The sequence below is a fragment of the Conger conger genome, chromosome 7 (assembly GCF_963514075.1).
Source record: "Conger conger chromosome 7, fConCon1.1, whole genome shotgun sequence".
NCBI classification, from domain to species: Eukaryota; Metazoa; Chordata; class Actinopteri; order Anguilliformes; family Congridae; genus Conger; species Conger conger.
The window spans coordinates 15,368,541-15,391,718 of record NC_083766.1 but is presented as its reverse complement, the minus strand read 5'-3'; the positions used below and the strand labels follow the sequence as shown (position 1 = coordinate 15,391,718).

The window sequence follows — 23,178 nt, the reverse complement described above, 5'->3', positions numbered from 1 at the left end:
CTTTGAGGTAGAGCCCCTGTCCGACACGGAAAACAAAGTGGTCACTGTACAGTTTTATAATGAAGCTGTACAGGACCACGATGTGAGTACGTGTTTGGGCAGGTATGGCCAAGTTAAATCAGGATCTCGGAGGGTCCTGGATGAGGACGGAGTCTGGACTGGGGCCAGAAAATGGCTGGTCCAGCTAAAACCTGACCCCTCTGCAGTTGGGGGGGTATGTCATATCCCCAGCACCATTACGCTGGGGAGACACCGGGGCGTGGTGTTTTATCACGGCATGCCCAAGCTGTGCAGGAACTGCGGCGAGTTAGGTCACTTGGCCGCAGCCTGCACAGTGGTCAAGTGCAAGTCGTGTGGCGGCGAGCACGAGACCAGGGCGTGCCGTGACCCGAGGCCCTGTAATCTTTGCGGGGTGAGGGGGCATCTCTTCCGGGATTGCCCCCTCTCGTACGCGAACAGGGCCCGGAGCACCGCGCCCCTACCATCGTCATTGACTGCCCCCCCGCTCCCTACCCCTCTTATACCCACAATAATTGAAAATACATACACGTCCCCCCCCATTCAGCCTGACAACATACCAACACAAGCACCGAGCACGGCACAAGACCTCCCCTGTAGCACTATTTCGGAAATCCCAAACAGCACAGTTCCCCTGATTACCCTATCCCCAATCACCACAGTAAAGGAGGAGCCTGACTCCGACATCCTCATCACGGTGGAGGAGTCAGACTCTGATGACACCATTACACCCTGGCAGAAGGCAAAATCCAAAAAGGGCAAAAGAATGAGATCACCAAAAACTACAGCTCAGCACAATTTTCCCACCCAGCCTGCAAATCCAGCAATAACACGCCAAACAAAATTAGCCAAAAGAGCCGTTATGACAAACCCAAAAGAAACCCCACAAACCTCCGTTAGGCCAAATCCCCTACCACGCCCAAACAAACCAACCCCACCACCATCAAAGCCGAGACAAACCGGTCACCACACCCTTAGCACCTTTCATCCTAGAACCACTAAGGACCAGCCAGCCCCTGGTCCAGACTCTGTAAACGGGACCCAAACAACATCCGCCTCTCAGGGCCCTCCAGGGGCTGGGGGGAAGCCTGGGGTAAGAACATCTGCCCCCACCTCTCCAGGACGGAACCTCCCAGGCAGTCGGGAGGGGAGACCCATGGGAGCACATGGTCAGGGGGTGAGTAGGCGCCAAAATAACCCAGACACAATTTTTACTACAATAGACCAAATGTGCCAAAAAATTTCCAGTAATAACCCCGGTACACCAGATACACATCAAAAATAAACTTTTATGGAAAATACAATCACATTAACAACACTCAACACTCGCAGCATTAAACATCCAGACAAACGTTCAACAGTTTTCTCCATTCTTTCACAAATCCCCTCGGACGTCGTCCTGCTCCAGGAATGTGGAATCCCGTTCCGGGAGTTGGATGGCGTTCTGGGGGGGGAATGGAGAATGGGAGACTCTCTCTGGTCTGGCTCCAACATCGCCAGAGCTGATGGGGTCGGCACGTTGACCAAGAATCCCTTTGTTAAAACAACAGCACACAATATTGTGGAGAGTGGGCGAATCCTCGTAACTGATTTCGATGTCGGGGGTTCCCCACTCAGGGTCGTCAACGTGTACGGCCCCACCAGTGTGGCCAAGAGAGTCTCCCTTTTCACAAAATTACGCTCCATATTACACACTACAATGCCCGTCGTCGTAGGGGGAGACTTCAACTGTGCTTTAAGAGATGAGGACCGCAGCAAACCAAGGCCGGATCGCTCCGGCACCCTGCTGTGGTCCCTCATCGAGGATTTCTCCCTCTGCGACGCCGGGGGCGCCTCTCCTCCCCAGCATACGTTCGTGAGTTCCTCTGGCTCCTCCTCATCCAGAATTGACATGTTTCTGCTCTCCCCAGGCCTGAGGGTGCACAGCTATTCCACCAAGGCGGTGCACTTCTCGGACCACCACATGGTAACCGTGTCCCTGGTCTGGGACAAATCGATAACCGTGGGTAAGGGGCTCTGGCGAATGAACATCAGCCATCTCCAAGACCCCCAGGTGCGTCTCTCCTTCTCGAGAAGATACCTGGAGTGGGTGAGTCTGAAACATCTCTTTGACTCCCCGGTGGAGTGGTGGGAGATGGTGAAGGAGCGAGTGCGGGGTTACTTCCGGGCAGTCGGGCGGAGGAAGGCGAGGGAAGGGAGGGCAGTTTTTGAACGCCACAATGCTGCCCTTCAAAGACTAAGCCTCCTCCAGTCCCGAGGCCTGGATGTTAGCAGCGAGATCGCGCAAGCTCGGCAGAACCTCACCACCCTCTACCGGGAAGAGCGGAAGAAACAGACCTTCCGCTCCAAACTCCAGGGCCTCGAGGAGGATGAGAAATGCACACGGTTCTTCTTCCGCAGGGCACGGACCAAGACGAATAACATCTTGTCTCTCTATAACAGCAGAGGTGTGGTGGTGTCTGAAGAGGCGGAGGTCCGGGAGGTGGCCAGGGAGTTCTATGAGGGCCTTTACAGCGAGAGGCCCTCAGACGGGGCTCTCATGGACACCTTCCTGGGCTGCCTGGACAGACGCCTGGGAGATGAGCAGATGGAGGCGGAGTTGAGCACTGAGGAGCTCACCAGGGCGGTGCACTCCTTGAACACGCAAAAAGCTCCGGGCCCTGACGGAATCCCAGCAGAGTTTTACCAGGCTCACTGGGATCTCCTGAAGGGGGACGTGGCGGAAGTGTTCAGGGCTGCGTACAGGGAGGGGCGGTTAGGCGCCTCACTGAGACAGAGCTCAGTAGCTCTTGTCCCAAAGAAGGGGGACCTGAAGGACCTCCGTAACTGGCGGCCGATCAACCTCCTCTCAGTCGATTACAAGATCATGGCGAAGGCGCTGATGGGGAGGTTCCAAGGCCTGATAACATCGGTGATCGGACCGGACCAGACCTGCAGTGTGCAGGGGAGGTCCATAAATGACAACCTGCTCCTCGTGAGGGATCTAATCATCCACTCCGGGGAGCGGAGGTCCCCCTTGTGCCTTCTCAGTCTCGATCAAGAGAAGGCATTTGACCGGGTGAGTCATGTGTGCTTGGAGAGAGTGCTAGAGAAAATGAACATTCCTGGCCCCCTCCTGCGCTGGACAAAGATCTGTCTGACAGATATAACGGGCAGAGTGGTTGTCAATCGGCAGCCCTCTGCCCCGTTCGATGTCAGGTCTGGCGTCAGGCAGGGGTGCCCTCTAGCATCTCTCCTGTACGTCATCTACCTGGAACCGTTCCTCCAGGCCCTCAGGGCCAATCCAGGGGTGGTGGGCTACCCACTACCTGGAGCCGGGGGGGAACGGCTAAAGGTGATGGCGTACATGGACGACATTGCCATCGTCGCCACAGACAGTCGTTCTATCGCTTGTGCCACCAAGGTGTTGGACGACTTCTGTGTGGCCACTGGCGCCCTGGTCAACAGGGACAAGAGTGAACTGTTTCTGTCTCCACATTGGAGTGAGGAGCTGACCGTTTCCTTCCCTGTGCGTAGGAATACCATCAAGCTCCTGGGGGTGACCTTCCAGGCTGATGGAGGAGGGAGAACCAGCTGGGAGGGAGCCCTCCGCCACGTCCAAAATAAAATCAGGAGCTGGAGTGCACGGCCCTTGACCATGGCGGGTAAGATCCTTGTCCTGAAGGCAATTGTCCTACCCATTCTGCTCTATTTGGGGAGGGTGTTTCCCCCAGACAAAGCCACCGGGAAGTTAATCACCCGGATGGCTTTCCGCTTTGTCTGGGGGAGCACGATGGAAAAACTGAAACGTGTCACCCTCCTCAAGGAGGAGCGGAATGGGGGGCGGGGGGTCCCAGATATCGTAAACATCATTATGGTGCAGGGTCTGGCCACCCTTGTCCAGAACGTAGGGAAGGTGGGTAAGGCCTCTGGTACCTTTGCCAGGTACTATGCCACCCCCTTCCTCAGAGCAATGGGCTTGGGTGTGCTGGACCTCACCATACCCTACAGCTGGGACCCCCCCTATGTCTATCGAGCCCTGAAGGACTTTGCCTACAGGACGGGTCTGCCCAGGGCTGGCCTAACCTCGTGGAGCTACAAAATGATCATGGCTCATTTACGATCTGGCCAAATTGTAACGCTCCCGAGGGGGGGGCCAGACCTGGACCCGCAAGTCATCTGGGCAAATGTGACACACAAGTGTCTTACCAACAAACAAAAAGACATTGCCTGGATGACAGCCCATAGGTGTCTCCCCACACGAACTTTTATGTATCGCCGGCACTTAGCCCTGACTGAACGCTGCCCCCACGGATGCACTGACTCTGAACACATTCACCACCTGTTCTGGGAGTGCTCCGTGGCCAGGCGGGTCTGGGGCCTTGTTTGTTCCTCTGTCTCCCTAAGCAGGTTCCTGCCGAGGTCCTCCCTGATGGCTGAGGGCATCCTCTACGGTCCGCCGGGGGGATGCAAGACCACCGTGCTCCAGCGTCAGTGGAGGATCATCAACACCGTGAAGCAGGTCCTGTGGGAGACGAGGAACATCAAGGTCTACCAGAAAACATCTGTAGACCTGGTCACTCTCCGGAGGAGGATCCAAAACCTGCTCCAAGACGGCGTGATGTTGGACATTCACACCAACAAGACCCTGGCGAGAGAGAAATGGGGGGTGGACCACTGGAAAGAACTGGTTATATAGTCCACCCCCCCAAGAGGGGCAAGACATTCTCAACACCTGCCAAACCCGAGCAAGATGGACCCTTTTTAAGCATTTTTGCCCGCTTTGGGCTTTCTTAAAAAGACTCACTTTGTTGTTTTCCGTTTGTTTTGATATGATTTTCCAAAGACTTGTTTCTCATTTGTTTAGTCATCTGTTTGCACGTTTTTGTTTGGAGTTATGTTTCATGTGATTTACAGTTGTTGTCTAGTTTTGTCGAGTGTTTGTTTTTGTTGAAATCATTATTTTGAATTATTGAGTGTGTTTTAAAAAGGAAAAGAATTTTAAAATGTAAAAGAAATTTAAACCAATAAAACAACCTTTTGTCACTGACTCAAATTTCTAAACAATTTTCTTTATTTGATGAACATGTCAGTCCCATTATTTTCCCGAGTGTGCGGTTTTTTAGTGTCGGATTCGACATTTCGAAAGAAACACTGTTTCTTTAACAAGGAATGGGCTGTGAATTTCCTTTGGGAGCGCGTGGATGCCTTGTTAAGTGGTGCGAACTTTTTTTCCAGGTCGTCTGTGTTTCAGCGTCGTTCCAAAAGGAGAGGTGGACTGCACTCAGCATTAGGTAAGATTTGTTTCACGTACAGTGTGGCCAAATCCAATAATTTGTCAGAATAATAGAACCAGTTACGACTCAAACTTCTACAATAGTAATTTCGTTTAGCCTTTCAGTGTCGCGCGTAGTTTTCCATCACTACGGATATCCAAATATAAAACGAACTTAACCGCAGTCTTTCAGTATAGTAAATTGCTTCCACTGACCGTATTATAATATTGATTATTGCAATGCAAGTTATCTTATGTAGAATGTATTTTCGCATTAATTTTTTTTGTATCGCATTTTTAAATTTATAATATAGTTAAATGTGCTTTTCTCTCTGCAGCGAAGAAGCTAAAGAGACAAAGATGTCAAAACTTTTTCAATTACTGCTTTACATTTGTATTGCGGACAAGCTTCACGGACAGTATGAAGGTAAGGCTAAAACTAAAACTGAAACACATGAACTATGTTTTACGGGGTCGCTTGATATGCCACTTTGCCTGTAAAATCCAATTTTATTATGTGCCATGTACATCTCGATATTTTCCGATTTTCTGATTAATGGTTATGCCTGCATACCATGAGGTTGATTCAGTCTTACTAATGTGGAAATACCCTCAGAATAGCTAGTTAAACGTTTTGTACTTAAAACAGCTGTTGTGGGGGGCTATCTGCTTCAGAAGCAGTGAGAGGAGCTTACTGTTCCAGCATCACAATAAAACATTTCAAAGTAGCTCTTTGTACATTAAGATAAAATAGTAGGTTTTTAAAAGACACAACTATTACTACCATACACGGGTCATTTGAAATAGTCCCCTTAGCAGTCCAGGTAGAACAGTTTGCTCAAGTGTACAGTAGCAGCGCTCCATCAAGAGGTTTATTTCCACTGCACCATGCTTGTGGTCACACTTCCTGGTCATCATGTCTATGATTTCTGTAATTCTTACGTTTGTAAGAGTCATCCTACACACAAATACACAAAGGGACATTGTCAAAGAAATACTTTTCTTCCCACAACCTGCCATAAAACTACTGAATTTGAAGGGATAACTCAAGTTACACAAATAAATTACTAAAAGATTATGCCAAGAAGTATCACGTTCTGAATCTTCCTTAGAAGATTAGAAGTTCCTTTGAAGTCCTGAATTGTTCCTTAAGCCATAAGCTGACAACTACTGATACAAATTAGCACAGTTTAGATTCTGAATGCAAACATTTTGTTGTCCATTGTTCAATGCTTTAACAATATAATTTTTTTTTAAAGTTTACATTCAGTTCCACAACTATTATGTATATAAACAAAATGATTTGTTTGAAGTGATGCTGTGAAACATTATTGAATTGTTCTTTCGATCAAATTCTCATTCTCACACTGCCCTGGCCCATCATGCCATACTTTATGCATTAGTTCATTCATCAGTTCCAAACAATAAAATCTTATAAATCCATTAAAAAATACTCCTCTCCTGGCCAAGACACTTAATGTGTATCCTTGTCCACCAAAACCTGGTTTTAGGCAAGATAATTCCATGAAGAGGTTTTTTTCCAAAGGTCCTACAACTGAAATCATTGACCATCTGGATGATTCTGAAGAAATGTGATGTGACATGCTGAGTTGAAATTCAACACAGCTGTGATGACTACTCATCAGTGGTCATGGAAGTTATGAGTCTCATAGTCTGAGATATTGGCTGTAAATCTCTGCTGCATGTCATATAGTTTTATATTTATTTATCAGTATTTATCAGTGTGCCAAAATCTTGATGTTTAGAATGCGAAAAACCATAGTGCAACATGTCATGTTCGATTGAACAAGATGCCATTTCATTTACTCTTACATCTTAGTTCACTTCAGCGTAGTTTATCTTTATGAGCCCACAACCCACTTAATGAGTGACCCACTTCAGTTCTCTAAAACCCTAAAATGTTTTTGCATGCCAAAAAACCTTAATGTACGACTAGTAACAGTGTTGCACTGATGCAAATGTTAATGGAATGTATGTTATATACAGCTCTTCTTTTTTTCTTTGTGTGACCTACTTTCCTGACCCACATCAGGCCCACTAACAACCAGACCCACAGTTTTGGAACCACTTACCCGGATCAAATGACTATGTGTATATTTTGGCTATTGCATGTAGCTACTGAACTTGGTGAAAGCGGGGCTAAGATGAGGGCAGCTATTCACACCAGTGATTCAAACATAAGCCACACAATACAGGCAAATGGTTGAATAATGAGAGGAGATGTGTGTGAAATGCATCCCATGCATGGCTGGGTTTGGAGATTTTCTGAAATAACATCGATATCCGAACCGTTTGACAAATCAGATTTCTCTATATTCAAGATTATACCAAAAAATAGATCAGCATTTTCGGGAGTCTGGATGGAATCTTTGGAACATAAGTGCATATCTCATCAGAGTAGGTATTCAGAAACATTCCTTAAAAGGCATGACCTCCAATTCCTATCATAATTCGGCTGGCAGGCTCTTTTGGATTTGCTTTCTCAAGGTAGCAGATACAAATACTTAATCACTGTATTTCTGGATGGAAATAGTTCCCTATCTTTATTTCTAATGTCTTGCTTAAGGGTTTACACTTTAAGGTGTGTAGTATTGAGGAGGCTGGGTGTATAAGTAACTTAACATTTGTATATGTCTCCATATACCCAAGGTTACACAGTACACAGTAGATGTAATACCAGGTTAATTGCAGGTTATCCATTAGCAGCTGGAGCAAGGCCTTCATTTTACCCAGTTCTTCCCAAACATTTTTTGGTCAGGCCCCCCTTTGGTAATAGGACATTTTTAAAGCCTGCAGCCCATACACAAGTCCTTTGCTGTGCCTTTTTTGTTCAATCCTCTCCACACCACCTGTTGTCTCCATGTGCCCTCACTTTGGGAAAAGCTGATTTAACCAAATGACTCAAATGTTCTCATATACAGCTAATGTTGTTCTTCAAGTAAGTTAAAAAAAAAATCATCCTGCTTTAGCTGTGTATGATTTCCCTCATCATTATTTAAAGAATATTACGGATGACTACAATTTTCACCATGGCAAGTAATATACATTTTTGCAATATTTACATTTCAGTATTTCCTAGTGAAAAAATGAGCAGATGTAAGAATAATTAAATGTGCTGCATAGGCACCCTTCCAGAACCTTCCAACCCATGATGATTCCAATCTTGATGATTTACAAGATTTTACATGTTTTAACAACTGATGTAGCACAACAAATAATGACCAAATAGCATTTTTAACTTGTTTATCTGTACTGGCACCAACAATCATGTCTTCTTTTAATTTAACCATAACATAACTCAAACATGTCAGCTAGCAGGACTTGGAAGTCCTTGCTCTGACTTGGAAAGTGATACAAGCCCCAGATTGTACTCATCCTTGTCTATGGTCGAGGTATTTTTTATCTTCCTCAGATGGCCATAGCTGTAATTTAAGATGTATAAATTACCTTATGCCAGTGTAGGTAAAACAAATGTGGCTAAAAGCATTCTTTGAATATGAGTTGGCATGTATAATGCTCCTGTTGAAAAACATTTCAGTCCAAAGATCAAGTGAATTACCCCGTTTAACAGGAAGTCAGTAATGAAGCAGTAATTTTGACATTTTTTGCCATGTTCTTAACTTGCTTGTTTGGACTTGAGTGTCTTTGTGGTCATGGTGTACAGTGGTCATTTGTTTGTACGTGTGTGTTCCTGTCTGTGTTGTTTGAATCTTCCTGCTGTTTCAGTGTGTAAAAATACACCAGTGGTTAAGTCTGCTTGTACTTTGTGATGGTAAAGACAGCTGTGAAAACAAACAAGGAACAAGAAACAAGGAAAAACATTCATATTTAGAGGTTAAAAGAATACCAAATCATGGGATTTTACATTCATACTTGTGCTGTGTTTTTTTTACAGGTGGAAATGGCTATGGTAGAATGTGAATTTAGGCACTATGAATCAACATTACCGGGACTAATGAGTGTGCTAAGCTAGCTAGCTAGAGTATACAAACAATTCATGCAACTGACCACATGTTGATTGAAATTGGTACACTCAGCATAAGCTTTTCTTACATCAGAATCCATCTTAAAAAGGTAATATATTATCTTTATGAAGACAGAGGACCATGCAATTTCAATGAATTATAATCACTATCAAGCCATGTAATTATAGCTACATTCAACAACAACTGAATAAGTACTTGAGATTAAATAAACCACAACTGCTGATGGTGAATCCTCCCCAGGTTGCTTTGGCATGAAGGAAATCAAACTAAAGCTTAGGGTGAAGTGAAGACAAAACATAAATATTGAATATGTAGATGTGTGGATCCTGAGTCATGCTGCTCCTGGGGAAACAGCTAGTGTCAGTTCTGCCATGAAATCTGCAGCCAGTGAATCATCAGGCTGAAGGTCTGCGGTGAATTAAAGTGCAGCAATTTACATGGATGCACATTTTCCCAAAGTATCAATTCTCAGATATTCAGATATTCCAGTGGTCTCTTGGAGCAGTGAAATTGATAAAACAGACATGATATTGCTTGATGTGTTTCACTGGATCACATCAAAAAGTATTTTCTTTTCTTTTGAGACCTAGAGACCGAATACTGGGGCCAGGAAATAAAACCCATCAGGAAAAACACACGCGCACGCACACACCCACGCACACTCGCTCACTCACTGATCTAAATTCCTTTAAAATACCACAGATGGGGATAACCATGGACTGGAAAGTCTAAGTTTATCGCTGTTGTGGTTTGCAGCCTCTTCCATGCAAATGCTAGTAAATAAATCATGTATGATGCAGCGTTAACAGCAATCTGTTTCTTTCAGGCTCAGGGAATACAGAGAGCAGCTACAATGAGGTCATGCCCGAGCAGACCCGGTACACGCCACAACTGGACCACAGGAGTAAGTGAGGAACCCTGTCTCAGCCTGAAGTGCAGAATGCTCACCCTTTCCTACTCTGCAGAAAACAAATATCTGGAGCAAGTGATTAAACCCGCCCTGGTGCCATATGTCAGGAAATGGCTGTTTAAATCTTCTCTAGGAACCTCTAGACGGTACTATATATCTCCAGGATTAGGACTACATGCAACATGTCTAGTATGTACAGATGTTATTTTTCACATGAAAGGATGGGTCACCTGATGGGATTGCAAACGCAGACTACTGTGTTATGTGCTGCTAGGGCCAATGTTAAAGTTAGCTGGCCTGTCGACCCTGCTGTGTTAATGAGATGTGTCACATGTGCCCGGGTGGCAGATCCGCACTGGTGTCACACCTTGAGCCTGTCCAACGGGGAGGCCACCTGCTTCTCCCCACGCGGGGGGCACTACCGCAGCACCCTGGGGACCCGCTGTCACCTGGCCTGCGACCACGGGTACCGGCTGCTGGGGCGAGCGTCCGTGCACTGCATGGCCAACCGCCGATGGTCAGGCACCGCCCACTGTCGCCGTGAGTAACACTCTGGTACACCGCACTGTCTACTCGCGTTTTAGGGAAAGACTCGGCCTAATTGAATCTGGTCAAAAATATGTAGGTGGGCAGTATAAAAGTAAATACTTGCAGTTCAGATTCTGGCATTGTGTACGTGTCACTCTATTTTGCTGGTTAAGGAAAAATTTGTGTAAAAATGGATTTACCTCATTCTGAATGCTAAGGTAAATCACTGTCAAAGTCCTGCAGTTGCAATATTTTATCACCAGAGGGCAAGGTCACATCAAATTGGTAAAGATCTTGGCTGGGTTCGATTCCACTTTGACACATTCCCTTCCCCTGCTGTCTTACCTCGAGGGAGGTATTTCCCAGCTAAATTTGTGACGTACAACAAGCAAACGTAACAGGTGCTCTGCAAGGGAGGATAGGCGATGAACAAACCAAAACGGAAGTCTATTGTAACCTCGGCTCGGTGTGCAAGGACGACATTGGAAAGTTCATGAAAAATTCATAACAACCACTTCAATCTTATTGAGTGTTTATGAAAGGAAATGTGTTTTGTCTTCTCTGTACAGTTAGCGTTTACTGTTATTCCCTTTCAGTCAACACTTCAGAAATAAAAATGTTTTTCTTATTTTTGGCAGAAATCCGTTGCCATGTCTTGCCTCTGATTGAACATGGGAGTCACACCTGCACGGAAGGTGTGGCAGTGGACTCCAGGTGCGACTACACCTGCGACAAGGGTTATGAGTTGGAGGGGGACCGCACCCGCACCTGCCTGGAGGGGGGCTTTTGGAGTGGGGCAGAGCCCACCTGTACAGGTACGGAAGTGGCTTGGATCAACAGTCAACTACAAAACAATCACAAGTTCTTCAGAACAGTGTGTAATAAGTAGAAGACATTAACTTCTTGCTATTTCCCTGAAGCTTTGTTGTGTTTAACCTTTGAAATGCTGCAGTCCTCTGTGGGCCCACGCACATCCCTTCTTTGACTTCACAACTCCATCCCTCCCAGCCTCATACTGCGTTCACCCAATCCACCTTCCCGTGTAACTACAGTGGGGCACAAAATTCTGAGACCACATAGAAAATCTGGGTTTTTTTCCTCAATGTATTTCTGGAAATAAACAAAGTTTTAGGATTTTTAAAAATTAAAACAAATGAAAGTTGCTTCAAAGCTTTGCAAGAACTACCAAAGAAGAGCAAGGAATGCTGGACAATCCAGAAACACCTGACCACAACCCGTTGAACATTTATGGGGGCACTTGAAGATTGACAAAAGCAAAGTTATACTTTTGTGTAAGTTACTGTGTAGTAACCACGTTCTGGTCACCGCCTGGCGTGGGTTGACTGTCGACAGACAGGAAGAGATGAAGCAAGTTATCGATTAAATATTTCCTCAAGTTGTTGGTCATGCTCAAGGGAATGTCTCTGAATGGTAAACAAAACCACCAACATAATGATGGCTAGCTAACTAGCCACAAAAAACCAACATATACTATTGAACACACAAACGATAGCCACCACAATAGTGGCTAACATTAGCTAGCTAGCTTGACAACGCAGCTACCGTTGTAGTCACTGGTTGGTTAAATTCAGTGATTTTCGTTATTTTCAACAATTGGCATGCTCCAGCTAACCGAGCACATCTGAAGGACATTTTCCATAGACAGAGAGAATGTTGCCATAGACATAGAGACTTTTCCCATAGACAGGGGGACTTTTTACATAAGCAAAGGGAAAAAGTTTTCCATGGATGAAGGATGTTACCCATAAACTGACAGACAAATTCCATGAACTGACGGAATGGGTCTAAATACCTTCTGGAGTCACTGTATTAAGGTTCATTTTTCACTTTACTTTGCTCATATCTTCACTACACAAAACTAATGTTAGCTGAAATGTGTGTTGTTGCAGATAATGACCCACCCATGATCAAGTGCCCCACCTCCAAGGTAAGGCTTGCGGGTCCAGGCAGGCAAACTGCCAGGGTGTCGTGGGAGCCCCCATTGGTCAAGGACACCGCTGACATGACGCTGACAGAGTACGAAAGATCCTTTACTCCCCCCCCCCCCCCCCCCATTCCATCATACCCCCCTGACCATCCCTCTTTTTCAGGGAAGAAGTAATTTATTTGCCTCTCTACAGCGTGACACTGATGGGCCAAGAGCCAGGTTCAGACTTTAAAGAGGGGATACACGTCATCCGTTACAAGGTTTACGACCAGGCAAGAAACAAGGCCGCCTGCAAATTCATCGTCCGTGTGGAAGGTATGCAGCCTGAGCTGATGACAGTGTGTGGGAGGGAGGAGATTGCCTTTGGGTCCAGATAAACTATTTTTGATGATACAATGCCTTCAAAGTGGGAAGCTAAGGGAAATAGCAGAGGGTGTCACAGGAGTCTGTACAAAACAAAAATACAGCCATTCCCTGCTAAAAAAAAATAACTCAAGCTAGGTGAAACAGCTGGTAGCTGGATGACCAGTTCAGACCAGCTCCCAGCTCAACATGGTTTAGCTGGTTGACCAGTACCTACCAGCTCAACATGGTTTAGCTGGTTGACCAGTTCATCCAGCTCCCTGCTTCACATGGTTTGACCTGCATGTTTTGAAACAGCACAGACAAGCTACCAGCACTAGCTGGTTGACCAGCTCATACCCAACTAGACCAGCATTATGACCAGCTAGGCCATGCTTTTTGACCAGATCATACCCAGCAAGACCAGGTTATGACCAGCTCAATTTTGATAGCTGGATTTTACAGCAGGGTTTTGTTACCTATAGCTGTTCATTCATAATTTGTTTCATTGTGATTCCTGACAATGTCCTATGATTGTAAAGTAACCAAAGATAGACTACAGTACCCATGAGCACACTGAAATGCCTGCTCGCATCTGCTCTCTGTTTGTCTGCAGTCAGGAGGTGTCCCGCGCTCAAGGCCCCACTGCACGGCTACCTCACCTGCTCCTCGGACAGGAACAACTACGGGGCCGTGTGCCAGTACCATTGCGACGGAGGCTACGAGCGGAGTGGAACCCAAACCCGGGTGTGCCAGTTCAACCGTAGCTGGTCTATGTCAACTCCAGTCTGTGTCAGTGAGTATCAGCAATGAACCTCGGACTTGGCAATCTTATTGTATTCAGTTATCTATGAATTAGCCACAAGATTCATATTGAGAATTGTTAGATATGAGTTTGGTCAGTTAGGGACAGGATTTTTTGACTGATTTAAAAAAAAAAAGTTTTATCCATCATTTGAGACTTGAGAATTACAAGATCTAAGTGACAGGGTTGAAAGTGATATTATGAAAAATTTGTCATAGACAAATATATTCTGTATTCATCATTGTTTACATTTGTGTGGTGTTATTTCTTTTAAGAAGTTTAAAATCTAGGTGTAATTCCAGTTTTGGATGTTCTCAGCACAGTTCATTCAAGTCATTGATCGGCTAAAGAAAGCACACATCTTAATTAGCAGCTCAGAAGAAATCACAAAAGCCTGCAGACATTGTGGCCCCCTGCAAATTTTAGTTTGAAAACCTCCAAACCTTCCCTCTCTGGGTGGTGCTACGATCAACTGGGCATCACCCCACCCAGCTGTCAGCCTGTTTTCACCAGGGTGGCCAGGATTTAATTCTGGACTGTGGGACACTGTACTAGTACTAGTACTTTCATCCAGCTCTAGTACTAGTCCCTGGTACAGCGTCCCACCCAGGAGGCCCTGTTAAAGTAGTATTGTAAACTGTGTAATCCAGCATACATATAGTTTACATGCAGATTGGAGCTGTGTAGCGGATGCTTCCTGTCAGCGATGCCAGTGCTGTTCTAGAAGGTTCTGTGGGTCTCCAGTTCAGAAAGTGATTTGCTGAAGTAACACTAAAGGGTTCAAGGTCTCTTGCCTGATGTTGGCTGAGCATTATCCCTGTGTCCACAGGGTTTGAGATAAACACAAAAGTGAGGACGGCCGCTGCCCTGCTGGACCAATTCTACGAGAAGAGGAGACTACTCATCTTGTCCGCGCCTGACAATTCCGACCACTACTACAGACTGCAGAACATGATGTTACAGGTGTGTAATTCCACTGGTGAAGTTTTGGGGGGTTGGGCAGGTAGATGAAAGACCAGTGGATTTGTTTGATGACCATTTTCATTGTGCAGAGAGCTGGGTGCGGTCTCGACCTGAGACAGGTGACGGTAATCGAGCTTATCGGGCTACCTCCTCGAGAAGTGGGCCGCATAAAAGACCGGCAGCTGAACTCTGAGGTCATTGAGGGACTCAGGTAATGGCAGCCAAAATGGCGCACAACTGCACTTCAGACAGACTGGAAGTTTAATCATTTTCGGTTTTCTTGAAAGAAGAAATGCATGGCATGTGTGCAACTGTGTGTTGGCAATATGAAATGCCAAAACATTAAGCCTTTAGACAGTTTTTCCAAATACGGTCCAGGGGGCCTACAAATTTTTTCATTTCAGGAACTATAAAAAAAAAGAAAATAAAAAGTTTTGAGGACAGAATGAATCATGAATCATAACCTCCAAAACAGAACCAGCATTCACAGTGGTCCCCAGGACTGGGTTAGCTGGGGGAATCCATGCATGCATTGCCAAGAGCTCGGTGAGCACACATCTTGTAATGTGTACTTAAGTGACCAAAAGAACCCATTACATCACCCTTTCTGTACTGCAGGCAGGCTCTGAGGATCTCCAGAGCCTATTTCTCCATGGTGCTGCTCGATAAGCACGGCGTCGATCACGAGCGCTTCATCAACCCCACCACCTCGGAGGAGCTCTACTCAATCATTGACAATTATATGATGGAGGAGGAGGAACGTGAACGCCTGGAGGAAAAGAGGGACTACTGCGACTGAGTCTCCATGCACCGCTGCCCCCTAGTGGTGCAACAACCAGCCATGGCTCTTAGCAATATGAAGTCATGTATTCCACAGAGCACTGGATGGATGCCAAGACAACTTATGTTTCCTGTTTTATTTTTATTTTTTATTTTTTTTGTTTTTTACAAATGTGCTACTTTGCAGCAATCTGAAAAGGTAACCTGGAATTACCTTGTGGCAGACCGGAGGGACACTTGTGGAACATTGTTCAAGGGTGAAACCACAGGGATTTCAGTACAGTTAAGTACAGCTGGTAGCTGAAGTTTGACAGCCGTGATAATTATAACACTGTAGAGATGTGTGAACAGGCTGTGAAGATGCTGCTGTCTCACAATGTGTCATCAGCATGTATATAGCACTGAAAAAATTATATCATTATATTTGTTACAAGATAATTTATTATACTTCATAAAACCAAGCTACACTACCAACCATTACTTTAATGTTTAAAACACTGTATAGGAATATTGTATTCATTCATTTTGTTTGGAGAAGCTGCATTACCCCTTTAAAATGGAGAATGGTATAAGCTGTAAACTTGTTTATAAATCTATGTACATCTCAGTTACATACAGTAAAAACAAACTTAAGTGGAGAGACAAAAAACGTGGGGTTGCATGTGAAAGTTTAAGGGCCAGTTGACCTATTAATACAAAAACCAAAAAACCCTGTATCTGATCCACTTATTGTTCTAAAGTTGACCAGTCTGTGCTGTAGTAAATTTAAAATGTAATAAACAGAACCGAGGTCATTTCTCTTGATTACACTAAACACCAGATATCCACCTCTCCACATTCATGGTCAAGAGCAGACTTTAGTATCATAGCCATACACCATTAAATGTTTGTAGAAAACTGAAACTTGTAGAAAAGTATTATTAATTTATGAATGGACCCCTCATTTTGGAACCCTTTCAGGGTGATGCAGTTATCCTCAATTGCTGTGGTCCATGGAGGAGCACAGAGAGAGAGTGCCCTCTGCCCACGAGTCAGGATACTGCATCATCTTCTGCCACAGACACACTTCCTCATTGGAGCCTGACTGCTCTTCTGTAAGAATCGGTCATGTAAAACAGTCACACATTGCACAGGAATCAGACTCCCACACAAGTGACTTTTTGATCATTATCAATGACAGATGTTTGCGGTGGTTGCGTATGAACATAGGTTTAGTGTTGCTTTCGATAGCGTTTGGAAAAGTGTTTGAGCTCTCACTGGCTCTAGGTTGCTATACCAACAGCCGGAAGCCACAAATATGGCAGTTGAGTAGAAGTGTATATGTCGGTATAATGGCCGTCCATTAGCTCAGGTACCACCCTGTGTCTGCAGTCAGGCACCTGGATTGCTGCTCACCTGTCCCCGAGCGGAGCCGGATGCCCCCAAGGAAGTCGTTGCTGGTCTCACGGTCCCATACGGTCAGCTCCAGGCTCATGCTCTTCAGCTGCTCCAGCCTCAGGTCCTTGTAGATGAAGGTGTGGTCATAACGGGGGTTCTGCGTCATCCTCACCACTGGGGTTTTCTTCTTGGCAGCCCTGGTTTTAACCGGAAGCAGGTACCTGGAGCAGCAGACCAGTCGTGAATGGGACCGCCGGACAGTTCTGGAAGCCTTGTCAAAGGTTGCATTACTAAAACTTAATGAGGGCAGAGCGCTCTCACCCTTTGACGAAGGAATCCAACGCGCCTCCTGCTTTTACTGGAGTCAGGTCTCTGGCCTCTTTGATGTGAATGTGCAGCTCCCCCTCGCTACTCTTCTTCTTCTTCAGGAAAGAAAGGGCTGCACAGAGCACAATCACAGTGAGGACGTTCAGAGACAGGTGAAGTGTCCGCAAGCCCCGATTCCCCCCGTTTCTCCCACTCACCTTTTGCACCGTCTGTAGATGACATGTCAGCAGTGACGTACTTCAGAGAAACCACCAGCTGTCCCTTGTATTGAGGTAAGGCTGAGAGCTGTGCATGTGGTATGACCTTCAAAAGGAAAAAAAAAAAAAGTGACTGTTGGTTCACAACTGCGGCACGGGAGTCAAGAAAGTTAGCATTAGCTCATGCAGCTTTACCTTTCCCCTCAGTGCGATGCACTCCTCATGGGGAGAGTCCAAGTCCTTGCAGTCCAATGGAAGCTCTACCTCCCCTAGAAACATGTTATGGCCGAAGAGGTCATAGTGCCAGACAGACAGTAGCAATGTGCGCATGAGCACCTGTGAACGGCAGATTGAAAACTGGAACACAAAACCGGAACAAACCATTAAAACACTACAGCATTACCTTTTTAGCATTTCATTTTCCATAGATGTAGAACCAGAAAAATAATCCAAACCACAGGCCACTGCTCCTGTTATACAATTTTTAGATCATTCATATGGCAGGATCTATTTTATTGCTTAGTGAATGTGGAAAAAATGATCAGAATGTGAAGACGACCCCCCCACCCCGATACTGCTTTATTGCAGTGATAAAAGTCCTTGCCTTGAGATTCTCATTGTAGGCTGGGTTTACAGTGTTGCGCTTGACTGACGTTTTTTTCTTGTTATGTTGAGACTTTCCTGGTAGCAGGTAACATTTGACATACCTGAATAAGATTACAGCATTCTTTTAAAATCCATCTCTGAGATACAAATCCATGGGTCGACCCCAGATGCAATCCCCTCCAAAAGTATTGGAACAGCAAGGCCAATTCCCTTGTTTTTGCAATACACTGAATACATTTGGTTTGAGATGAACACGAGACGAGAGTTCAGAATTTCAGCTTTTATTTCCTGGTATTAACATCTCATACTACTTCGAACATAACACCTTTGGTAACAGACCACCCCATTTTTGGTGAGCAAAAGTATTGGAACAGAGAGTAGAAGTAAATTAAAGTAAGTAACCCTTAATATTTGGTAGCATATACCTTGCTTCCAAATAATTGCATCAAGCCTGCGACCCATTGAGATCACCAAACTGTTGCATTGTGTTTGTGATGGGGGGTTAATCTTGGTCTCATCAGTCCATGAAACTTTGTTCCAGTACTTTCATGGCGTATCTGTACCTTTTGCAAATTGTAATCTTGCCTTCCCATTCTTACTACTGATGATTGGTTTGCATCTTGTGGTATAGCCTCTATATTGCTGAATGGTCGATTGAGAACTTCACTCTTGCCCTGTGGAAATTGTTTGTGGTGTCACTGACTAATGTTTTGGGGTTTTTCTTCACAGCTCTCACATTCTTTTTTTTCAGGACATTCCAAGTTGTTGTACAAGCTATCCCCAATGATTGATTGATTGATTTCTCCCATTTTCAAAGCTTCAAAATTGCTTGCTTTTCTACCAAAGAACTATTTATTGTTCAACCAATCAATATAACAGACACATCTGACCTTGCTGTTCCAACACTATTTGAGGGGACTGTATTACCCATTTGCTGTAATCCTACCCATTAAGATAAACAATCTCAAATTCAATATATTCATCATCTGTCAATTTTGACAATTTGATACACAAAGACAAGGTGCCATTTGATTTAATTGTGCCATTGAATGTTGCCTTGGGCAGAACACTAGAACAAAATTGATGATGCAGTATCCAAACAATTAGAAGCACCTCATGTAATAATGTCATTGACCACATGGTAAAGTAAAAATAGATCTTCGCATTACACTTTTTATAATGAGGGATTTTGCTAAGGATGAATTGATTAAATAATGAATCATGAATGGCATGGGATACAGGCTAGCCTGTCCCCTTCTCAACAGCAGACTCACGGGCTGGTGCACTGCTTCATGGCGTCTCCATAGGCCAGGTTGCGGCACTCCTTGATGAGGACTGATAAGGTCTGGGTGCGTTCGTCATAGGCCAGGGAGAAAACAATGTCCCCACTGACTTCAATGCAATCCCCTGCCCCACTGTACATGCCTGTCATACTACCCAATGAACTCTGTGGATTAAACATATACACAGCCAGGATAACACAGGCAAGTTACACAACTCGAAACAACCACTGAGAATGTCTTGAAGTCTCACAGCATTTCTAACCAGATTTTAATTGATGACACAAACAGAATGTGTAAATACTGTAGGGAGAGGTGAGACCACGCAATGTGTCACCTTGGAAATGGAGTTTCTGTGGAACTTCACCAGATTATCAATGTCCTCTTCCTCCTCTTCTTCCTGCAAACAGTAATTTCTCAGACATGATATAGTTAAGAAATAACTCACGACAGGCAGTCGTATATAGACATTTTATCACAGCTAAGGGGCGTTGTTTATGCTACATGCAGTGATAAATTTTCTATATACCACACAGTGAGTTATTGCTTTTATAAAACTGTTACCAAACATAATAATATAGATCTTATAGACACAATCCAATTAAAACAGTTAAAACAATTTCATTACAAGAATAATTTACAAGAAAATAGTTCCTGCTACTGGTAGATAGTTTACTAACGTTGCATAGCAACCACTTGGCACTAACGTTCTGCTAAATGCGTTCTTACAAGCTATCTACCATGAGTGAGCAAACAAGTTTATGCCTTTTTGAGGTTCATTTGTACATTCCCATTGTGCAAGCGGAGGCAGTGTGTCGCTCTTCATCCCTGCATGCAAGGTGATTGACATGCATCGGCTAGCATCTAACGGTTTTTCATTTTAACTCAAATGGCTGCCTCACCGCGGAGTGATACATGAAATAGAACTGCAAACAAGCATTAGAACTTAATTGGTCCATAGCAGTGATATATGGAAATTTGATCACTGCTATGGACCAATTAGATAGCGAGATTTGTCCTTCCTGTTTTATAATCAATTATATTTGGCACAATCGGTGAGAACTTGACTGGTGCTGATCGGGTTCACCTTGCCATTAAGATTCTTAATGTCCTCTCAGATTTCACAATCTCTTGGATCACTGGAACGTTAACCTTAAAATTGTGGAAATTACTGACCAAGCATGAACTAAGCTTTAGATGGACAGTTCAAGAAAGCAATCATGGCATGGGGGCGGGGGCCAAAAGATTACGACCATAATTTTATATGAAAATATACGATGCTGATGAATGCAGTTCAGACTCAATGACTTCTGTAGGCAGGCCCGGCCCTCTCAGGCACACCCACAGCAACGGGACATGACCTTTCCTTGGGACATGCGTATCAATATTAATAGGCAATGCATATTTGTTGATCGTCTGCCCTTGACAAAACATAATTTGGTTGGGGTGAATTATTGAGAAGATAATGGAATGGTAAGTGGTTCATTTCCAACTGAATCTGAACACATCTGTTGCCATACTGCAATTTTCTGACTATTTTCTGAGAGATTTAAGCACAAGTTAATTTCCAAATGGTTTGTGATCACCCGATACCTGTGGTCATCATCGATTTCCTGCTGAAATGCATCACGTTTCATGAAAATGGACAGAGAAGTTTCTGAAGGTCACATTTTTAAATGGGAGAACTGAATAGGACTCCAAGCCTTTCAGCACCTGGGTAAATGGCAACTATGCATTTTGGGGAAATTTCACAAATAACACAAAACTTTCTCAAATACAGGAATGTAAAGCTTTCTTCAGAGGTTAATGAAATACAAATGCAATCACATTTTTGTCAGGTTACCCATAACATAAAAACATTGAACGGCATAAAACTGCAGTTGCCTTTTCTTTTACTTGGCTCCTGATCAGAAGTTAATTGAATATACTCTCACATCTGGCTAGTCCTTTAGTGACAGATTGAGTGAATGTTTTGTAATAAGGGATTACCTGCCCATTGAGGCCAGATGCAGACTTACTGTGGTCCCCCATGGACCCTCCTAGGACCTCAGTGCTATCCTCACACAGGCCCAACATTGAGGGGGTCTTACTGTATTCTTGACATAGGGAAAAATACATGAAGAGCATCATATTCATGTCTTTTCTGGATTGACTACATGCAAGAACACAAATCTGTTCAGCTACAGGTGTAGGTCTTACCTACAGGCTTCTGTGCTCTTTTGGTGCTACGTTTAAAGAGGCATTTGTCCTCAAAGAAGTCCCCTGGGCAAGAATTCACTCTGTCCAATATGGAGGCCTGAAGTGCAATGATAACAGAATGTGGGTGAAAGGCCACTGGCATCCAATCAGAAAACAAGATAAAACCTGAACCAGAGGTAGTGGTACTGCAATCGCACCTGATCAGAGGCGGATTGACCAGTATGCCCTGCGTCCAAATCCTTCATCCTAAAAGACAGGATACAAGGTCCGGTGGGCATGTAAAATAAGTGACGGTCATTGGATTGATGCTACAATGGTCTAACCGCAATGCAACCGAGGACACTGACCGAACATCGCTGTGCTGCTCAATCTTCCCATCCGAAGGATCAGAGGCCTTTGATGGCTCCGAAGCACAGGTTCTGAAATGAAACCAAATTTCAGTCAGTACACAGCTTTTTGCAACATCTCATCACAGGTGACAAACCGTTACAGTCATGGGCCTCATGTAATAATCCCCCAGCATTACTATGGAGGATATGTACCCCTCATTGAAGTTGAGCTGATCCTTCAATCTGTCCTGAGGGACAGGTTCAGCTTTGCTGGGCATCATCTCTGAGCTCTGGAGGAGCACCTTTCTAGTTCCTTGCATCTTCACTGTAAGCAGAACAGAAGCTCACCGTCAGTGCTGATACAACACCTGGCCGAAAGGCCCAATGTTTTAGGAAATGCTTCCAATTCTGACCAATAGCCACAGAATGCACACATGCGTTTCCTTCTATAGAAATGACACTGGTTATTAATGTCCTGTACTCACACAGAGGTTTCTTCCTCAGGGATGCTCGCACTATGCCATGTCCTGGAGAACTCGAGAAACGGTTTACCCTCTGGTCATAGAACCAGTCTCCGGTGCTCTTCTTAAAATCCCTGAAGACAAATGTCATGTAGCCTGATGTAAGTTTAGTGATATGCCCTTACTTAATTGCCAGACAAGGTGACCATTCACAAACAGCATTAGTCCACCGGAGCACTGAACTGAACACACACCACAGAGTCCAAGGGTACTAAAAGGTAGGGTCACAGTTTCCCTGGGGAATTTGAAAGTGACACTCACGCTTCCATGGCACAGACGTTGCACACCCAGAATCCATTGGTGTTGACAGCCCTGCACTTGGTGCAGACTTGGTGGTTGCAGCCATGGCAGTAACCAGCGCCCAGCGGGCTCAACTGCTCCTGGCAACGTCCACAGCTGCGTTTGTCGTAGTACCTGTTGCCGCATTTGGCTCCTTTCTTCTTGGCTTCCAGCAGCTCCAACTTCAGTCTCCTGCAGTGGGAAGAGAGCACTGTGAGAGGCCAGGTAATATCGGCTATACTGCAGCAGGGTTTGATCTCTATTCACTAGGGATGCAGTGTCTATGCTTTCGGTCACAGTTATGTTCATTGTGCGTGACTGGTGTCTCGTGTCGTGGTGGAGTCTCACCGTACACGCTGCTCTTCTGCTTGCCTCAGTTCTTCATCCCGCCGGAGCACCTCCAGGATCAGCTCCCGTTCAGTGTCCGTCAGGAAAGCCACACTAATCAACTCGCTGTCTGGCAGCATCCTCTAGTCACGCCTGCTCCAACCTCAGAGAAACACCACCC

At 45.0% G+C, this 23,178-nt stretch overlaps 2 protein-coding genes across 2 annotated transcripts; one reads left to right on the top strand and one right to left on the bottom strand.

The window, feature by feature from the left end:
• Positions 1-5,245: 5,245 nt before the first annotated feature.
• On the top strand, positions 5,246-16,349 carry LOC133132115 (sushi repeat-containing protein SRPX2-like). Its single transcript, XM_061247290.1, has 11 exons — positions 5,246-5,291; positions 5,611-5,699; positions 10,106-10,183; positions 10,538-10,729; positions 11,356-11,532; positions 12,628-12,754; positions 12,859-12,980; positions 13,624-13,803; positions 14,642-14,775; positions 14,865-14,986; positions 15,394-16,349. The coding sequence occupies exons 2-11, from the start codon at positions 5,633-5,635 to the stop codon at positions 15,572-15,574; spliced, it is 1,380 nt and encodes a 459-aa protein (XP_061103274.1). The 5' UTR covers positions 5,246-5,291; positions 5,611-5,632; the 3' UTR covers positions 15,575-16,349.
• A 78-nt stretch (positions 16,350-16,427) lies between these two features.
• Positions 16,428-23,178, bottom strand: LOC133132114 (synaptotagmin-like protein 4). Its single transcript, XM_061247289.1, has 16 exons — positions 23,019-23,178; positions 22,653-22,862; positions 22,356-22,465; positions 22,084-22,195; positions 21,889-21,960; positions 21,739-21,787; positions 21,542-21,638; positions 21,332-21,438; positions 19,680-19,742; positions 19,337-19,509; positions 18,061-18,163; positions 17,652-17,813; positions 17,457-17,562; positions 17,254-17,371; positions 16,951-17,153; positions 16,428-16,647 (listed from the first exon to the last, which is right to left on the bottom strand). Exons 1-16 carry the CDS (start codon positions 23,135-23,137, stop codon positions 16,532-16,534), a joined length of 1,920 nt encoding a protein of 639 aa, XP_061103273.1. The 5' UTR covers positions 23,138-23,178; the 3' UTR covers positions 16,428-16,531.

Coding starts and splice junctions, on each gene's coding strand:
- LOC133132114 (XM_061247289.1), bottom strand. CDS start 23,137: ATGCTGCCAGACAGCGAGTTGATTAGTGTGGCTTTCCTGACGGACACT. Junction 22,863..23,018: donor GCAGAAGAGCAGCGTGTACG/GTGAGACTCCAC, acceptor TTCCCACTGCAG/GAGACTGAAGTTGGAGCTGC. Junction 21,961..22,083: donor CAGCTCAACTTCAATGAGGG/GTACATATCCTC, acceptor GTTTCATTTCAG/AACCTGTGCTTCGGAGCCAT.
- LOC133132115 (XM_061247290.1), top strand. CDS start 5,633: ATGTCAAAACTTTTTCAATTACTGCTTTACATTTGTATTGCGGACAAG. Junction 5,700..10,105: donor GCTTCACGGACAGTATGAAG/GTAAGGCTAAAA, acceptor TGTTTCTTTCAG/GCTCAGGGAATACAGAGAGC. Junction 10,184..10,537: donor GCCACAACTGGACCACAGGA/GTAAGTGAGGAA, acceptor CCCGGGTGGCAG/ATCCGCACTGGTGTCACACC.